The 19,542-nt window shown below is 37.7% G+C and overlaps 2 protein-coding genes across 4 annotated transcripts in view; one reads left to right on the forward strand and one right to left on the reverse strand.

The window, feature by feature from the left end:
• The window catches only part of EFCAB5 (EF-hand calcium binding domain 5), a 154,487-nt gene extending 148,823 nt beyond the window's left edge, over positions 1-5,664 (reverse strand). Inside the window, exon 1 of the mRNA XM_029928897.1 lies at positions 5,128-5,664. The gene's annotated coding sequence lies outside the window, so the exon portion shown is untranslated. The remainder of the gene's footprint in view (positions 1-5,127) is intronic.
• A 371-nt stretch (positions 5,665-6,035) lies between these two features.
• The window catches only part of SSH2 (slingshot protein phosphatase 2), a 251,906-nt gene continuing 238,399 nt past the window's right edge, over positions 6,036-19,542 (forward strand). Inside the window, exon 1 of one of the 3 annotated variants that reach the window (XM_029927242.1) lies at positions 6,036-6,199. In XM_029927242.1, the coding sequence (XP_029783102.1) occupies positions 6,137-6,199 (63 nt within the window). In that variant the 5' untranslated portion in view covers positions 6,036-6,136. The remainder of the gene's footprint in view (positions 6,200-19,542) is intronic. The other 2 variants (XM_029927240.1, XM_029927244.1) reach the window with 2 other exon arrangements.

Below are 19,542 nucleotides of genomic sequence, written 5' to 3' on the forward strand. Positions count from 1 at the left end.
AAAAAAAAAGAAAACCCTAAAGACTCCCCCAAAAAACCATTAGAAGTAATAAATGAATTCAGTGAAGTTGCAGGATACATATTAATATACAGGAACCTGTTGCATTTCTATAAACTAATAAAGTAACAGAAAGACATTTAAAAAAAAACACTACCATTTATAATTGCACCAAAAAGAATAAAATACCTAGGAATAAATTTAACCAAAGAGGTGGAAGATCTATACTCTGAAAATATAAGACATTGTTGAAATAAACTGAAGATAACACGAACAAATGAAAACATATACCATGTTCATAGATTGGAAAGAATACTGTTAAAATGCCCATACTATCTAAAGTAATCTACAGACTCAACATAATCCTTATCAAAATACCAATGGAATTTTTCACAGAATTCGAACAAATATTCTTAAAATTTGTGTGGAACCACAAAAGACCCTGAATAGCCAAAGCAATCCTGAGAAAGAAGAGCAAAGTCTGCAGGTATCACAATCCCAGATTGTAGGATATACTACAAAACTATAATAACAAAAAACAGCACAGGACTGGCAGAAAAACAGATACATATATTAATAAAACAAAATAGAGAACCCAGAAACAGACCCACACTTATGTGGCCAATTAATTTTTGACAAAGGAGGCAAGAACATTCAATGAAGACAGTCTCTTCAATATATGGTGCTGAGGAAACTGGACAACTACTTGCAAAAGAAAGAAACTGGATCACTTTCTTATCCCATTCACAAAGATAAACTCAAAATGGATTAAAGATCTAAATGTAAGACCCGACACCATAAAATTCCTAAAATAAAACAAAAGTAGTATACTCTTAGACATTGGTTTTAGCAACATATTTATGGATATGTCTCTTCAAACAAGGAATTCAAAAGCAAAAGTAAACTATTGGGTCTTCAAAATAAAAAGCTCTTGCACAGCAAAATAAATAAGCCATCAACAAACCAGAGAGGCAACCCACCGAATGGGAAAAGATATTTGCAAATGATATAACCAATAAGGAGTTAATATCTAAATTATACAAAGAACTTATACAAGTCAACACAAATAAAAAAATAGGGGCACCTGCGTGGCCCAGTCGATTAAGCATCCCACTTATGACTTCGTGGTTGTTGAGTTCAGGTCCCACATCAGGCTCTCTGCTGACAGTTCAGAGCCTGGAGCCTGCTTCAGATTCTGTGTCTCCCTCTTTCTCTGCCTCTCCCCCACTTGTACTCTGTCTCTCTCTCTCTCTCCCTCAAAAATAAATAAGCATTAAAAAAAATTTTAATAATGTTTTATTTTTGAGAGAGAGAGAGAGACAGTGTGATCAGAGGAGGGTCAGAGAGAGAGGGAGACACAGAATCTGAAGCAGGCTCCGGGCTCTGAGCTAGCTGTAAGCACAGAGCCCGACACGGGGCTTGAACCCACAAACCGAGAGATCATGACTGGAGCTGAAGCCAGACACTTAACCAACTGAGCCACTCAGGCGCCCCCCAAAAAAATTTTTTTAAATAAGCAGAGGACCTGACTAGACATTTTTCCAAAGACATACAGATGGCCAAGAGACACATGAAAAGATCCTCACCATCATGAATCATCAGGGGAAGACAAATCAAAACTACAGTGACATATGGTCTCACACCAGTCTTAATGGATAGTATAAAAAGACAAGAAATAACAAGTGTTGGCAAGGATGTGAAGAAAAGGGAACTCTTGTGCACTGTTGGTAGGAATGTAAATTGGAAAATATTACGGAGATTCCTCAAAAAATTAAAAATAGAACTACTATATGATCCAGTAATTCTACTAGTGGGCATTTACCTAAAAACAGTGAAAACGCCAATTTGAAAAGATATATGTACCCTATGTTTATTGCAACATTTATAATACCTGAGATATGGAAACAATCCAAGTATCCATCTATAGATAGATGTATATATGTACATATATCACATCTTCTTTATATATAATATATAAAATATTCATATATACATGAATTCATATATATGCTATATATATGAATTAATCAGCCATAAAAAAAAGATGAAATATTTCCACTTACAACAACATAGATGGACCTGAAGAGTATTAAGTTAAGTGAAATAAGTCAGACAGAGAAAGACAGACACCATATGATTTCACTTATATGTGGAATCCAAAAAACAAAACAAATAAACAAACAAAAAGCAGAAATAGATTCATAAATACCGAATACAAAGTGGTGGTTGCCAGAGTGGAGGGAAATAGTTCAGGTGAAATAGGTGAAAGGGATTAAGAAGCAGAAACTTCCAGTTATAACACAAATAAGTCATGGAGATGAAAAATACAGCTTAGAGAGTATAGTCAATAATGTTATAATAATGTTTTTTAAAACCATACATAAAAATATTATGTTTATAGAAGCAATCTCAAGTTTTTCATTAAATTTTTGGGAAGACTTTATTTGGAAGTTTTATAAATTTAATAGTTAATATCCTGAATATGTTAATTTTTCTCTTTATATTATATAAATACAATTTTTTCACCACACCCCATTATAGTTGCCTCCAAATCCTCTTTAAATTTATCCCAGTGTGCTATACAAATACCATTACTTCTATGGATGTCCTGATATGAAAAAAAGGTTGAGAAGCACTGCTTTAGCTTCAGATCAGAACCCTTAACCTGTGGCTTCTCAGTGGACTCAGTGGGTTTGTGATATGAGTAAGTATATCTTTCTGAAGAGATAAATACTTTTCATTAAGTTCTCAAAGCTTAAGAAAATAAGGGACTCAAGAATTTCAGAAGTTCCCCTATAATTTCACCCCCAAAGAAGTGATGTTACAGTTAAGGGTTAAAGGAATTCCAATAGCAAAAGTAGGCCTCCATTATCACAGGTGGGAAGAATAAAGGTGCTATAAATAGAACTAGGAGGACTTCTGTCTCTTGCTCCCTCTTTTGGGAATCCTGCTCTTGGTCTCTCGCTCCTCAAATTCAACTAACATACTAAGGATTCTAGGGTCTCTTCTCCATTAGAAGTAAATAATTCCTCTGATCACCAGAAAGCACAAACCAGGGTGGAGCCCAGGGCAGACAGTATAGACTGCAAATGCTCACATTTGATCTACCTCTGCAGCCAAAGCCTTAAAGGCAATATTGTAAAGTGTACCTTTGCCCAGACCTCTTCCTCTGTGTTTCTAAAGCACTTTGCACATAACTAGACATAGGATGTATATATGTCTCCCTTGGGGGCCTAGCAGAGGTGACTAAATCCACAGTGCCACTAGGCCATACTGTCATTATCTGGTGTGTTTTTCCCTGCTAACAGGCTTTGAGCCTCTGAGAGATAGACTTTTATTTTGTTCTTAAAACAGTGTCTAGTATATAATACAAACTCAGTATTTTCTCAATTAATGGTGAATAAATTAATGAACATGCACCAGTAATTTTCAAATCTTTGTTTCCTTAAAAGGTTATATGCCAGGAAAAGATATTTCCTCTGTAAATAAATAAATTTCCTGAAAAAAAAAAACTTAATGTGAATCTGGGTACTTTATAATCCCAACTTTTTTAATAATCACAATTTTGACCAGGATTTTGTCTTCTCAGATATGGTTAACAGAGATGTTCTATATCTTCCTACAGATGACACATCGCTTGACCACTAATCTACTTCTCTCACTGTTAAGAAAGGCATGAATCATATGCCTTTTTAGTCTTTTCTAGTCCCTTTTTGCTTGATGCTATTTTCTACACATAGGGTACACTCAGCAAAAGCTGATTGAACTTGGAAAAAACTTCAAAGAATAACAAAGTTATCTTAATTACATATAAGGCTTTATAGTTTATACTGCACTTTACCATGCATTATCTCATTTGATCACAAGAATCCTGTGAGTTAGAGCTCTACTGTAGAAACTAATGCTCAAAATGTTTAAGCCATTTGCATAAGGTTTTACTGAATTGGAACTAGAAGCCAGGTCTTCTGACTCCTATGGTAGTGATCTTTCCCCCTGGAAGATTAATGGGATTCTCTCATCTGCCAAAAGAATTTCTTAATACTATGTTGACACAAAAGTAGATAAGCAGTTCTGCTATCCTGAGTCAGTAAATCAACTTGCAAGTCCACTACTAAGACCTATCGGTTTATATAATAGTTTTTCTAGAATGATACTTTGGTTTATAAACCACGTTTCATTTGAGTTCACTCAGCTTTCAGCTATATTTCTTAGCTACGCATATAGCTTCCTGTGTGGTCTCCTAAGCATTGGTTCAAAGTTCTTACTTCTGAACTTTGTCTTGTCTTTTCCTGTTTACTTCGCAGCTCTGGGAAAAACAGATTGTTGAATCTGTGAACCATACATCTTTGTTTAATTTTTGTCTCGCAGGCACTCTTGACCACCAGCAGGGGGCAAAAGCCTACCAGCTGGCTTCTCTGCACTTCATTCTTCACAGGACTGTACAGTATAGGGACCCTCAGTGTCTGATTCTTGATGGAACCTCCCTGATAATTATTTCAACCGCAGAGCCCCAGGGAGAGAACAAAGGCTCAGCACAGAGGGCTCTAGTGGCACTTAACCATACAGCAGCCAGAAAGAGCACATGACAGCCCTGTCAGTTTAAAGGAAGCAATGAAATTCAAGAGAGTTTGAGTGACAAACAGGAGGAGGTGGCTTTAATAACTGTAAACTTCTTAATGTGTGTTTCCTCAGCTTTGAAATAGATGGTGGTATATTCCAGAGCATCCACTCAAATTGAGAAATAGCTGTCAACTCTCTTTCTGTGTGTAAATAACCAATGGTTTCTGCATAGTGAGATTTTCCTCTCCTTTTTAAATCTTGATTTTTTTTCATTATTTTCTTCGCTTATGGTCTGCTGATGGTTTTTTTTTTCTTTACTTTTTTTTTAACGTTTCTTCATTTTTGAGAGACAGAACACAAGCAGGGGAGGGGCAGAAAGAGAGGCAGACATAGAATCTGATGTAGGCTCCAGGCTCTGAGCTGTCAGCACAGAGCCCTATGTGGGGCTCAAACTCCCCAAGTGTGAGATCATGACCTGAGCTCATGTCGGATGCTTAACCGACTAAGCCACCCACCCGCCCCATACTGACGGTTTATCTTTTAGATTATTCCTTTAAAATATTTACTAACCTCCATTTCTCATGTCTATGAAGCAATGAAATCTAGAGCCGAAAGAGAAGAAAATCTCAAGGAGCAAATGCTTTTTAAGCGAATTTTTTTCTCAGCAGGAAGCAAGTGGGAGGTAAATAGCAGGTTGGACCCTTGTAACTCTGTGAGCCCGGCTTTCTCGGCCTCCCGGGCTCATACAGCCTCTCACTTTAGGAATAACGAATGAATGAGTCCTTAGGGGCCAGGGTCATAGAGGATACCATGAAGCTTCTCAGGGTATAAAATTTAAAAGCTTTCTTTCATAAAGTCTCATCATAAAACATGACTCTGAGACAGACGGTGGTCAAGCTCAGAAAAAGCCCCCGGGTCAAAGGGGGATAACTCGTCTCCTGGTCGAGCCACGAGGGTCTCTAGTCCAGTAAGTCTCACTCCCGCCTAGAGAAAGCCTTTGAAGCCCCGCGGAGCCCTTTTTCACTAGACAACGTGTTTGCCTCAGGATTTCCACCTCAGTTTCCTTTCTCTAAAATCGGTTAAGCTGTGCGCCCCGACCTCATAAAATAGTCGTCTCCCAGAAGTGGGGTCTCCAACGGCTCCAGGCCCGGGGCCCCTCCCCCCATCCCACTTCACAGCCTCCAGGCGCGGGCGAACCGCGCGATTCCAGAGCTAAGGAGGAAACCCGGGCAGAGGCACAAACAAACGGCCGGCTTCCGGCAACTCAAGGGTTACGGCGAGGCGGCGGCGCGCGCCGAGGGGAGAGGCGGTTGCTGACAGGTGGCGCCTGCGCACTGGGAACGCTCATTGTGCCCCGCTGCTGCCGAACCGCCCGCCCGCCCGCCCGCCCGCTGCCCGTTCGAAGCGTCAGTCGGCGAGAGTCCGGTGGTGGGTGCGGAGCCTGCGGCCGTTCCCGCGGCCTCCTCCTCCTTCCCGTTCCCTTCACCCCCCCCCCTTTCCTCATCCCGGCTCCGTCACCCTCCCGCCCCCCACACTCAGGACAAGAATGCCCTGCCCGGAACAACCTAGCAGCGCCTAGATGGCTTTGGTCACGGTCCAGCGGTCGCCTACCCCCAGCACCACCTCCAGCCCCTGCGCCTCGGTGAGTCCCACCCGGCGGCCGCTCCGCTTGCTTCTGTCACTGCGGCTCCGCTTTGCCTCAGCGGGTCCCGCCGAGCGCTACTGCGCACGCGCCGCGCCGCTTCCCAGGCCTTGGCACTCGCCTGCCGCGAATCCCCCACACTCCCCATCTTTAAGACGAGCTACGAGACTTACGGGCGTTGGTTTTTGCCCCCATCACTCTGGGCACCTGGTTCTCACAGTCCTCGCCCCGAACCCCCACCCCGTGGCATGCTTTCCTACGGCTTGAAGACTTCCTTTCGGGAATGAGTCATTCTTGCTTTTCACCCTCCCCCTTCCTTGTACCCTCTGTTGCTCTGCTGCAGGGAGAGGACCATGGGACTCCTGCGTTGCCCCTAACACACACCACATTTCCATACCTACACCCATTTCATGGACTCGTTCAGTATTCACACACTGCAACCCCTTCTTCAGTCTCTCCGGGGTGTGTGTGCCTTCCACCTAGTCACTTGCTGTCTTTCTTGGGCTCTGGTACTGTTTGGGCTTCATTGGACTGCTGAACTGGTAGTTACTCTTAGGTTTCTTCCCTCCTCTCCAGCAGAGAGAGGTCTCTGTTTCTTGGATCTCTTACTTTTCCTCTAAGTAGTCCTGAAGCATCTGGCGCTGCTTGATGACCAGTGCCAATGCATTTACGTCTTACAGGTCTTAATGCCTCATTGCTCATGATCGTTCTTGTTCTTGGGTCGTGTTTGTAGCTTCAAATGCCTATGCCAACGAAGTCTGCTTCCAGAAGGAAAATACCCAATAACGAGCCTTTTCCTGCTGGGCCCTTCTTTGACTTGGCTCCTAGCCCCACCCTCATCCCTTTACACCCCATTCTTTTAGGCTTTATTCTTGAAAATACTTATTTAAAAAATAAAATATTGCATCATTGGGGGAAATGGGATCTTTTAAAAAATGTAGATGTTTTAGAAGGAAGACGAATGAAAATGTGAGCAATTGGAAAAGCCATCTTGAACTTTCTACAGAATTGTAATTTTTAAAACTGTTGGTGGATTTAGTAGTTTCAAGTTGCCAAAAGATATTCACTAAATACTGTACCCTTCACTGTAAAACATCAGGTTATTCTTCACTAAGGCATTGCCTTTATATATCTTGAAAATATGGTGATTTCTGATTTCAACATAGTTTCCTGAATTTCAAAATTTTGTTCTGTATAGTGGTGGTTTCTTTTTTCCCCCTGAGCTTTCTTTTGAATTTTGTGTGACCAAATTGACAATTCTATCCTAATTCTAGAAGTGATTATATTTCGGAGATTACCTCTTATTCTTCCAGAGAGCAGAATTAGGGTCCTTGAATAAAAGTTCAGGGAGGCAGATTTCCAATGATTGTTAAAAGAAGAATCTTGTAACAGTGGAGTGGACTGCCTTGCAAAAAATAGTCGATGTCCATTGCTTAAAGTATTAAAAGAAAAGCTGGAGGACCTTTTGCCTAGAACCTAGTATAAAGGATTCCTGCAGTGAGGGACTTCTAAGGCCTTTTCCAACTCTTAAGATTTTGTGATTTGAGAATAGTTACTCTTCAAAGGTAGTAAAATGTTTTAGAGTCCTCCAAAGGCAAGTATCATAGGATAGAAATTTAGTAAACTTTATTCTTATATGTAGTACTTTGTGCTAGTTTTTGGAAAGTTAACATTCCATCAGACTATCTTACTTCTCTCTACTAGTAAACCTTTTGAGGATGGTGGTCACCAGGTGAAATTTTGGCTGAGAAAGCAACTGAAAGTTAGTAAGTCATGCAAATATGCTAGAAACCAGTATTATAGTAACATCATTTTCCATGGGCATTGTTAAAATCAGTTTATGCTATAATAATAACATACATATATCAAGTTATCATACTAAGTTCCTTGAGGTGAATGATTAGTATACAGTAAGGCCATATCTACTTGATATGACTTAATTAGCCAAAGCTTAATTATTAGTCACTTTTGAGATAGGTAATTGATCATGTGGTAAGCTGAATTGTTCAGCTAACTGATTAATATTTCTATGTCTACTTACCATAGTAACTTGGTTAATTCAGTTATATATATGTGGCCCTGGATGTAAAGGAATCCTGGGACTGGTGTGTGTGTGTGTGTGTGTGTGTGTGTGTGTGTGTGTGTATCAATGAATAGTGTTTGTATGACTGATAAGACAGTTGCCTTTCCCTTTAAATGGTCTTCCTATTTCACTTCATCCAGCGCTTAGTTCAGCTGAGTTGTCTTGTGGTTCTTGTGTTCTGATATTTGGCTGCTGTCTGACCTGCATATCTGCATATGCTCTTGCATCTCTTGCTGCATGAACAGGTTAAGTTGTTTGTTTTAAATGTAAAAGAGAGCAGAAAGAATCTAGAGAGCCATGAAAGGAGAGATTTAATTTTGTGAGACTGGAAATTTAGATTTTTTAATTAATAATTTTAAGCATTTTATTTTACTTTTTCACTGTAGGAGATATAGGACATTTTAATAATGTCAGCTCTTCAATAATCATTCATTGGGGATTAAATAAATCTATTGATCCTCTCATGAGTGTGAGTGACTATTATAGATACTAAGGTGTATAAGACATTGACCCAGTCTGTCAGGATCATGTAATCTTGGAGAGGGCAGGAAGAACAAATGTGAGATGAGAGGGTAGAAAAGGAGAGTAAGGGAAATGATACCTTATATATATATATATATATATATATGAATAGCTGGTTTGTAATGGCCAGTGTTGTCTGAATTCAGATTAAGATGAATACACTACTAGCAATAGTAGTAATAACAGTATCTAACATCTCTTGGGTTTTTGTCTATGCCTGGCATCATGCTAAGTGCTTTACATGGATTAACTCATTTACTCCTCACAATATGTCCAAAGGAAATTGCTATTATCCCTATCTTACAGATGAAGAAACTGAGGCAAAGAGCCATTAAGGAATGTGCCCAGTGTCACTTAGATGTTGAAGATTTGTCTAACTTTAGAATCTTCCATCTTTTTTTGTGTGTGTGGTAATCAAAGAAAAGTACACATAGTAGGTGGATCTCAAACTAGGCCTTGAAGGATGGGTATTATCCTTATCTTACAGTTGAGATAGAAGCTGGGAAGTAGAGCATATTCCAGCTTTTCCAGAGAAAAGCTATATTACCAACACTCACAGGCAGAAAAGTACAAGCACATCTGAAGGACTTAACTAGAGCAGTTTGAGGAAGGATTTCTTTGGAACAGTAGTTAAGAGATAAAGGTGAAGAGGAAGCTCGGACTGCACAGAGACTGCTGATCTTAGGAGGTTGAACTTGATGGGGAAGGTAATGGAGATTCTTGAGAGGTTTTTGAGCAGATATAATCACAGTGGTGTTTTAAGAAAACTGATCTGGCAACTGTTGGCCAGAGGGATTTGAGAGAGGCAAAGGGAGGCCATGAGTAGAACCAGTTAAAGGCTATTATGGTAGCCCAGGTGTGAGATAATAAAGGCCTAAACGGGGAATATGAACTGGTAGAGGAAAGAAAGGGACACATATGTGAGGGATTATGGAGAAAACACAAAGGACCTGGGAACTGGATATAGGGGAGGGGGAATCAGAGATGCCAACTCTTGGAATGTATTTTTCTTCTACGAATTGTAAGATCATGAGCTGAAGTTGGACGCTCAACCGACTGAGCCACCCAGGTGCCCCTTGTATTTTTCTTCTAAGATAATTGATGTTTCCTAATTAATAGGAGGCAATTTAAGAATTATCTCTATCCTTCATTCTTTCTGGTATGAATTTTCTGAATAGATACCTGTGTTGGTCCAGGGTCATATAAACACAATGAAATACCATAAAAACATTTTACTTTTGTGTAGTGCTTTATGCTTTTCAGAGTGTTTCTGTGTTTGTGATCTAATTTAAGTCTAGAGCAGCCTCCCAAGTTATGCAGGACGGATACCAGGGTTAAAAGACTATACTTATACCAAAGGTTACAAAACTGGTTGGTATAAGAACCTGCACTAGAACTAAGTCCCTTGGCTCCTAGTCCACATTTCTTTCCATGGTGTGAAACAGCATATGAGTTTCTAATCCTGAGAACTTGACTGCAAATACAGTAAACGAATCAAGACTTAAGATATAATCAAGAACTCCTACTCTTTGCAGTTCATTTATATTGTAACCTTAACTAGAACAGAATCATCTAGGTCTGTGCAAATCATTTTTAGGTGATACCCTTATTTGAAGCCTATTATCTCTTAGTTTACACATAATTCCTAAAACTTTGATATTTCATTTTTTCTTAGAAGATTATCAACAGCAAAAAAGGAATGGAAAATGTGGCATGTGCTGCTAAAGACAGGCTGCTAATAGTTCTGGGAAATGATAGCTGATGGTTTTATAGCAAGGGAGGAAGAAGAGGATTTATAAATAGCCGGCATAAGAAAAAATTTAGCAGTTATGCACTACTTAATGTGAGGACAGATCCCTCTCTAAGACCCAGTGGTCCCTCAGAGCTATTATTATGTGATCATAATGATAACCCTGAATAATCATAATAAGGCTTCATCTTTGTCTTCATTTAAAGCAGTCAGGATTGACTGAATTGTACTTTTAGACATTCATCCAAGTTTCACCGAGGTTTTGATGTTTATGATGAACAGTTTAATTAATTAGGAAATTTATTTACAAAAATGATGCTTGATAAGTAAGATATTATTGAATTACTTATTTTATATATTCAAATATGACCACATCTTTCCCCCAGAGAAGACAAAACTATAGTAAATATGAAATTGATTTATCTGAAGTATAAATCCTTAAAAATGATGCCTTTAAATTTTTAAAAGACACCTTTAGAAACTTTATTACACTGTAGAAATAATACATGGGCAGTGTAGGAAATTTTAGAAAATATGAAAAAGCACAGAAAAGAGAATTAAAGGTATATGTTCTCCAGTTACACACACACACACACACATATAGCATAGCTGAAATGCAGTATATGTAATTTTATAAATTTGGGTTTTTTAAGTTTGATATAAATCATAGATGTAGTGCCATATCACTTAAATGGCTTCATTGAGCAGTTTTAACTCATTCTAACCATTTCATTATTGGTAAACATCCAGCTCTTTTTAATTGCTATTTTAAATCACATTGCAACCACCGCAGTGATTTTGGAACATTTTGGAACATTTATTAAGATTTCAAGAAATACAATTACTGTATCACAGACTAGGATAGTGTAAGAATACTCATTTCTCCTAACCTTATTAACACTGGATATTCTCATTTCACATATAATCATTAGTAATTTTCAAAGAAAAAGAATAGTACCTCGTTGGTTTTATGGATATTTTACTACTAGACAAGTTAAGTATTTTTCAGATCTTTCTTAGGCGTTTCTGTTAACTTTTTTAAAAGATCGTTTTATTGAAGTATAGTCTCCAAAGCCTAAGATAGACCTGTTTTAATAAGTTTACAATTCAGTGATTTTTAGTAAACTTACAAAGTTGTGCAACCTTCACCATAATCCTTTATTTCCATTTTATGAACTCTTTGGTCATTCTTTTCACCCTGTGTCCCTCTTGATATATTATGAATATTAACCCTTCGTTTATTAGCACTATTTGCTTTTAATTGTTTGTGTTGCCCTTAAAGTCTACACTCTAGAGTTTTGCTAGCAAGAGGTTTTTGTTTTTTTTTTAATTTTTAACATTTTCATTTATTTTTGCAAGAGAGAGAGACAAAGTGCAAGTGGGGGAGGAACAGAGTGAGAGGGAGACACAGAATCCAAAGCAGGCTCTGGGCTCTGAGCTATCAGCACATAGCCCTACGTGCGGCTCGAACTCACAAACCACGAGATCATGACCTGAGCCAAAGTCAGACAGCTGAGCCACCCAGGTGCCCCACTAGCAAGACTTTCAATGAGCTAATCTTGCTTTACCTCTTCAGCCTTGTATCTTTCCAAGTTCCTGCCTTGCACACTGCTCAGTCAAGCTGACATGCCATGCTCCCTTTGATCTCTAGGCTTTTGCACATGCTATTTCCTTTATCTGGAACACTTTTTCTTCATCTCTTTACCTGACTAATTCCTACTCATTCTTCAGGTCCCAGTTTAAATGTCACTTCTTCTGGGAAGCTTCCCTGACTCTACTCCCAGACTATGGTAGGTGCTCCTTCTATGCGCACCATAGTACTTACCCATCATGGCTCTTATCTCCTTAATGTACTTGATTGTTTGACTACTTATCTCCCCAGCTAACCTTTAAGCCAGGAACTAGGTCTATTTACATAATTTTGTACCAGTAGGGTCAAAAACATTGGACATACGGATCAGTGGATGAATTGATGGATATAGTATTATTCAGCAATCTTTTCCATTTTGAGTTCTTCCATTGTTTTTAAGCATTTCTGTTTCCAGAAGCCTAAAGAATAGGACCACCTTTAAGATTTCGGGTATATATTGCTAAATTGTCCTCCAGAAAGGCTGAATCAAACTTTGTTGACAAACTGTGAAATATGCCAGAAGTCAGGTGCATAAAAATGTTGGCTCTACTGTACCCTAAGTAGCCCTGAGTATCATCATCATCATCATCATCATCATCATCATCACCCATTTTCTTTATTATAATAAGTGCTATTGTTTACTAAATACTTACTGTGTACCAGGCACTATGCTGAGTACTTTACGTGCATTATGTTATTTAATCTTTACATCACTCCTGTGGTTTAGGTATTATTATTATTATCCCTATTTTACAAAGAAAATTGATGCTCAGAGAAGTAAAATGAGTTGTCCAAATAAAATGATAGGCCTGATGTCAGACCCCAACATCTATCTCTTAACCACTACTATTTTATTGCTTTAGTTTACTTTTTTTTCAGGGGTTAAACATTTTTTTTCAAATACTTGCTATTATATGTTTTATATTTCCTGTTTTGTAAGTCATTCATGTGATTAACCCAGCTTTCTCCCTGGATAGTTATTTTTGCCACATTGATTTGTAAATTTTTTTTAAAGTAATCCCTACATCCCATGTGTAGGGCTTGAACTTATGACCCCAAGATCAAGAGTCACATGCTTTACTGACTGAGCCAGTTAGGCTCCCCTGATTGTAAATACTTTTTATGCGCTGAGAATATTAACCTTTTTCTGTTATGTTGGACATTTTCCTTGGTTTTTCGTTTGCCGTTTTGTTTTATTTTATTCATTTTGATGTATAGACTTTTAAAAATTGTTAATGCCATCAATCTAAAGTCTGTGTGCGTATGTTTTTCCATTGCTTTTCTGCTTAGTTCAATTTTCCATCTCCAGCAATAGAGAACTATTCACCTGTATTTTCTTAAGTTTTTTAATAGTTTATTTTTATATTTAACTTTGATAATCTGAAATTAACTTTACTACATGGTATGAGGTAACTATTAAATTTGCATCAAATAGTTAATAATTTATCTCAGTGCATTTTATGAAACAATCACCTTTTTTTCCCTCCTTTTTTTAATGTTTATTTATTTTGAGAGGCACAGACAGCTTGAGCAGGGCAGAGAGCAAGGGAGAGTCCCAAGTGCTAACAGTGCAGAACCCCTCACCCCTCATGTACTGTGAGATCATGACCTGAGCCAAAATCAAGTCAGCCGCTTAACTGACTGAGCCACTCAGATGCCCCTCAATCGCTTCTTTTTCTAATTGTGTATAATTTCACCTATGGGAAATGCTAAATTGGAACATAAGCTAGAATGTACTCCATTTGCTATTCTCACAGGAGGTTAGTTTACCACATATTACTTAGCATTCATTAAGAGGTGGATGGACAGACAATAAACTTAAACTAGCTTAGATTTGGGGTGCCTGAGTGGCTCAGTCAGTTAAGCATCCAGCTTTGACTCAGGTCATGATCTCACAGTTTGTGGGTTTGAGACCTACGTCGGGCTCTGTGCTGACAGCTAGCTCAGAGCCTGGAGCCTGCTTCAGATTCTGTGTCTCCCTCTCTCTCTGACCCTCCCCTGCTTGTGCTGTCTCTCTCTGTCTCTCAAAATTAAATTTAAAAAAAACATTTAAGAAATTTTAAACTAGCTTAGATTTAAAAAATTTGACTCAGGGGCATCCGGAAGTCCAGAACAAGAGCATGCCTTTGGGTAGTCAAAAGGTATTTTCAGGTCTCTTGTCCTTTCTATCTGGCTTTAAGTGAGAGGAAGCAGATTTTAAATTATGTGCAGTCTGAAAAAGGTACCATGCAGAGCCCATACTGGCTTTCTATATAGCACCATTAAATATCCATTCCTAGTACCAGCAGCTTGGAAAAACAGCTTTTACGGTTTTTCCATAAAATGCCTGCTCTTTTGCTGGCTACACATTGCCTGGCCCATTGCAGGCATTCACATGTCCATGTTTTTCACTTATTTGCTCATTCATTCAAAAAACTTAGCTATATAGTAAGGGAACTATTTCCAAATTATTGGAAATAAAAATAATAAAATAATTTAAACAATTTTTAAAAACCTCAGTGTGATTATTGGTAAGACCCCTTACACAATCTGAAATATGCTAGAGCTCAAGTACACATACATGGTAGAAATCTAAGAAATCTTGTTAATCAGCAAATATTTAATGAGTGCTATTTTGTTCAGGTAACTCCATCCATTCTCTTCTTCTGGTTCTTAGAACTGAGTCCTTTGCAGATACTTTTACAAACTGCCCTGCATTTTCTTGCCCAGCTGAACAGCACAGCTGCTGTTCACAGTGCCCATCATTTTCCTGTTTGTCAAGAGAAAGTCTGGTGAGGTGATATTGGCTCTGAAATGTAATGAGAGGTCCCATGGTTCCCTAGATTTCCTGAAAGATGGGAAATATTTCACTTGCTGAGTGAGAGAGGATATGCTTAGAAACAAAGGGGGGAGAAGTAGCATACTGTGTTCCAGCCTAGTTTTTATGAAGCTGTTTAATTTAATGTTTTTTTTTAAAAAGGTAATTTTTTGCTTCAGATTCTGGATCTCCCTCTCTCTCTGACCCTCCCCTGCTCGCACTGTCTCTGTCTCTCAAAAATAAATTTTAAAAAGCATTAAAAAAAGGTAATTTTTGTATCCTGGGCTTTACTCAATTCTAGAGATACCTATTTATTCATTCATGCCAGTGTTGAGAATTCAGCAGCTAGTTCGTCCCTGGCTTTGGGAAGCTTTTAGAGTATAAGTGGAAAGATTGGTATTAAATAAATAAGAGTACAGTGTAGTGAAAAAAAAAAAAAAGAGTACAGTGTAGTAATCACAGAAGATAAAAGTCTTGAGGAAGATAAAGAAGGCCCCCAAGGGTTTCTTAGTTGAGCCTTCCATAGTGAGTGGGAGTTCACCAGCAGAGGGTTAAGGGTGATTTGCAGGAGGGAGGGACACATTCTCAAGCATGAACTTAAAACACAAGACTAGAAATGGCAGATGTATGCTGGGAACCCCAAACAGTACCGTGCTGATGCCTTGCAAAATGCAGAAAATAGGGCTGGAGAAGTAAACATAATTTCTTCTGAATTGTAATATCTGTGCTGTTACTTTTACCTTTCATATAGTGTGTATGTTCTCTTGGCTTTCCTTTAATGGGAGTTTGTTAAAATTTGTGATTGGGGGCAAGAAACCTTAAAGTATAACTGTCCTAATAGCTACCATGTTTCAACTGTCTGCTGTGCTGCAGAAACTAGGTTCAGTGCCAAACAGGCATCACAACAACCATTTGAAGGAGTACCATTATTGTTCCTATCTTAGAGATAAAGAAACTAATTTTCAGAGAGATGTCTAGATTCCCCCAGCATGGAGTGGCAGAGCTGGGATTTAAACTTTGGTTATCATACTCAGAAACCAACTACTAGACTAAATTATCTTCTGGATGTTAAAGTTAGTCTCTCTTTTCGGGTACTATTTGATTTTTTCTCCCCTCCCCCCCCCCGCCCCATTTTGTTTCATGTTTGCCCTACTTTAGTTTGAATCGCTGTGATTTGTGTCATTTTGCTGCTTCTGCCTTGGTAGTTGATAAACTCTTTTGAGAGCCTTCTCAGGCACTGTGAGATGATAAAGCATTATCCTTGTCTTAGAATTTTCAGGTCTAGTGGGGGAAGACAGCTATAAACTGAGCATGGATAACCAAAAAAAGTAGTATAGTGAGTGCAGTGGGATAGGCAAAACCAAGTGTGTATGAGGAAGAAGATAGCACTTCCAAAGGGAATAATGAATGGATAGGAAATGTGAAACAGTAATTGGAAAAGATGGAGGAGCAAAAGATCTTTGCAGCTAAGAAAATGAAAGATATGATATTTACTTCTAAATATTAATCCCTCCAGTTCCGTTCACAATTAGAAGAAAGTTTGTTTTTGTTTTTGTTTTTTCCTACAGGGTGGTTATTGTGAGATACTGCTGTCTAAGGCATGGTAGCCAGACACTCAAGCTTCTATCTTGGGGAAATGTGTGTTTCTAAGTGTTACCTTGCCTCTCACCTACTCTTCCTCTCCCAACTCCATAACTTCCCCTAGTTAAAGAAAAATCCAACAACCTTTTTTTTTTTACTGCTTCAGACAGATAGGGGAATATATGTAATTATATTTATTGAAGTTTAAGGAAAGACCTCTTTGTGCAACTTGCTCATTGGAGCAATGATTCTCCAGTTATTGCTTCAGACATTTTTATAGAAACGGCAACAACTTGGGAGAGCCCCTTCTTCACAATTATGATCCTTAGCATGTCTCAGGCAAAGTTAAAGTAAACCACATGTTAGCATCTCATGACGCATCTTAATCTGTTAAGGAAGTTCATTGATTCTTTGAGGTTTGAGAAAGAGATGTGGTTTAGAATAAAAATAGTATCTGCCAATGATGCTAATATAATATAGACCATATGGTGGGGAAGCCCTAATAGTATTTTCATTTCTCTCTTCTTAGGCTTCAGAAATACCTATAGCAACATGAAGCAGTCCACTATACTGGTTAAGAGTGTCTGGAAAATATCTGCCTGAATCTGAATCCTAACTTAACAATTTACTAGACTTAGACAAGTCACTTAAAATGTTTTATGCTTCAGTTTGCCCATCTGTAAAATAGGAGTAACAATAGTACTTATTTCATTGAAATAAGCATTAAATGAAAGAATGCCTTAGCACCATGTCTGGCACCAAATAAACATACATTCATGTTTATTCATTGTTTTTATAATGATGGTGATTTAGGGTTACAATGTGTTTGTTAAGCAATTTTTCATTAGAATACACATTTAGTGGAGAAGATACTTGCTTTATGACAATAGAATTCAAAACAAATGGCCTGTTTCAGGACTTAGTTTCTCTATATCTTTTGTTTTTTTTCTGTTTAATTAGTTTTACTCAGCAGTAGCTTTATTTTTTAAATCAGGGAGTCTCTGCCCTAGTTGCCAGTCTCCACAGCAGAGTATGTTGCGTGTGATTTTGTAATGACCCCGGAGCACCATACAGAATGACTAATGCAACTGTAATCTTTAAGACTCTCCTTCCCTTGAGAGCTTATCAATTTACTAGGCCATGCTTAGCAGCATATTAATTTATTGGATGTTCTGCTATATGGTAGGATAGATCATTGGAAGTGGTCATCTTCGTTTGTATAGTCAAATAATAGACTGTGTTAGTATTTTTAATGATTGAGGCTATAAATCATGTGGCAAAGTAGAGCAGAAATTTACAGATATTTTTTAAATATGGAGAATCTGAGGACACTGAATGTATTCATGGGTTTAAATATATCTTTGTACAAAGAAACAATAGGTGAGAAGAATGATCTAATTCAGCTATACCAAACAGTTGGGAGTTGAAATTGAATGCAGCTTTTAGAAGATGCATTTCTAAAGCAACTGAATGAAGTCACATATGATATAACAAGAGGTCTTTGGTTCAGGCTTTGGCTGCATTTTCATTAGTTTTTATTATTGAAACCTGTTAGAAAATACAACCTATTTCTTCTTTGAGAGAGTACTTTAAAAAATTGCACTAAGTTTTCTGTGAGCACAATATTTTGATTCACTTCTTGATCTATCTTACATAAGCTGCAACTTTTTCACCTCTGAGCATTTTTATGCTGATTCTGTGGTTTTCAATTAAGCTTCAAAGGAAACTATACTGACTGTAAAGGAAGTCTGGTTAGGCAAGATGTGGCTGAAAAATCCAGAAATACCTCCACTTGCTTACAAAACATTTTTGCAGGTATAGAATCTTGAAAATTAAATATAGGGCTTTTAGGAGAAAGAAGATTCTTGAGATTTCCATTTAAGCACTGTTTTATGGAGCTTTAATCCAAAGGATTTTAAAAATTAAGAGAATTTTATTAAATAAACCATAAAGTCTTATTTTGTTTCTGAAATTGTCTTATAGAAGACTATAGTTATGGCACAAAATGAAAAACATTAAAGGCACAAGGGTGATTTGAACCTCCATGCTGCGTGAGCTTGTTTAGAATGCCAGTCTGCCAAAAGTTAGAGATATTGCTCACCAAATTAGTCTTTGCTTTGCTTTCAGCTGTCTTTTCAGGTGATTCAAGGCACTTAGAGGAAGACTGTGTTTTAACAGTTCTCAGGCCTGCTCTTTCTTTTTCTCATAGATTTTTTTCACTTTATTGGATTGCATTCATTTGCAAACATTGAGTCCTACTGTGCACAAGACTTTATGTCATTTAAGCTGCTAGTACAGTCTACCCTTTTTTTTAAAAAATCACCTTATCTTAAATATGGGATTTAAAAAATTGGATGATTGAGGTTCTGTGTTTTATTCTTTCTTCATTCTGCTGGCATACTGAAATGTCCCATTTTTATTTTGTACTTTTTTATTCTGTATTTTATTTGTGTCTCACATTTCTGAAATAACCATAATAGTCATTCTGTAATTAGAAATTCTCTAATCAGTGGTTCTCTTTTCTGCAATACTTGTGTGGACTCCAAAGTGAAACCTATATAGAATTAGATCATATAGGGTCCTGAATTCAAAGATGAAGGAAAAATAATTGAAATGGACAGTTGCCTTTGGAAAATATTTGAATACACACAAATGTTCTTGGAAAATGTATGAGTCAATAGTAGAGAAAATACCTTATAAGATAGTTATTTCTTAACCCCTCCCTAAAATTAGAAAGTTCTCCTTCCTCATTTTGCTTTTTGCCTACTATACTTGATTTATTACTGACTTTCTGAAATACCATTTTGGAAGTTGAGAGCAGAATTTTATTTTATTTTTTTCTGTTTATTTATTTATTTTTTAACATATGCAATTGTTTTCCATCATTTACACTTCAGTAGTTACAATTACACTCCAAACAGAAAAGCAAAGTAAAAAATCAAAACCCCAACTTCTATTTCATGTAATTAGACTTATACAG

Source organism: Suricata suricatta, chromosome 17 (genome assembly GCF_006229205.1).
Source record: "Suricata suricatta isolate VVHF042 chromosome 17, meerkat_22Aug2017_6uvM2_HiC, whole genome shotgun sequence".
In the NCBI taxonomy this organism is placed as follows: domain Eukaryota; kingdom Metazoa; phylum Chordata; class Mammalia; order Carnivora; family Herpestidae; genus Suricata; species Suricata suricatta.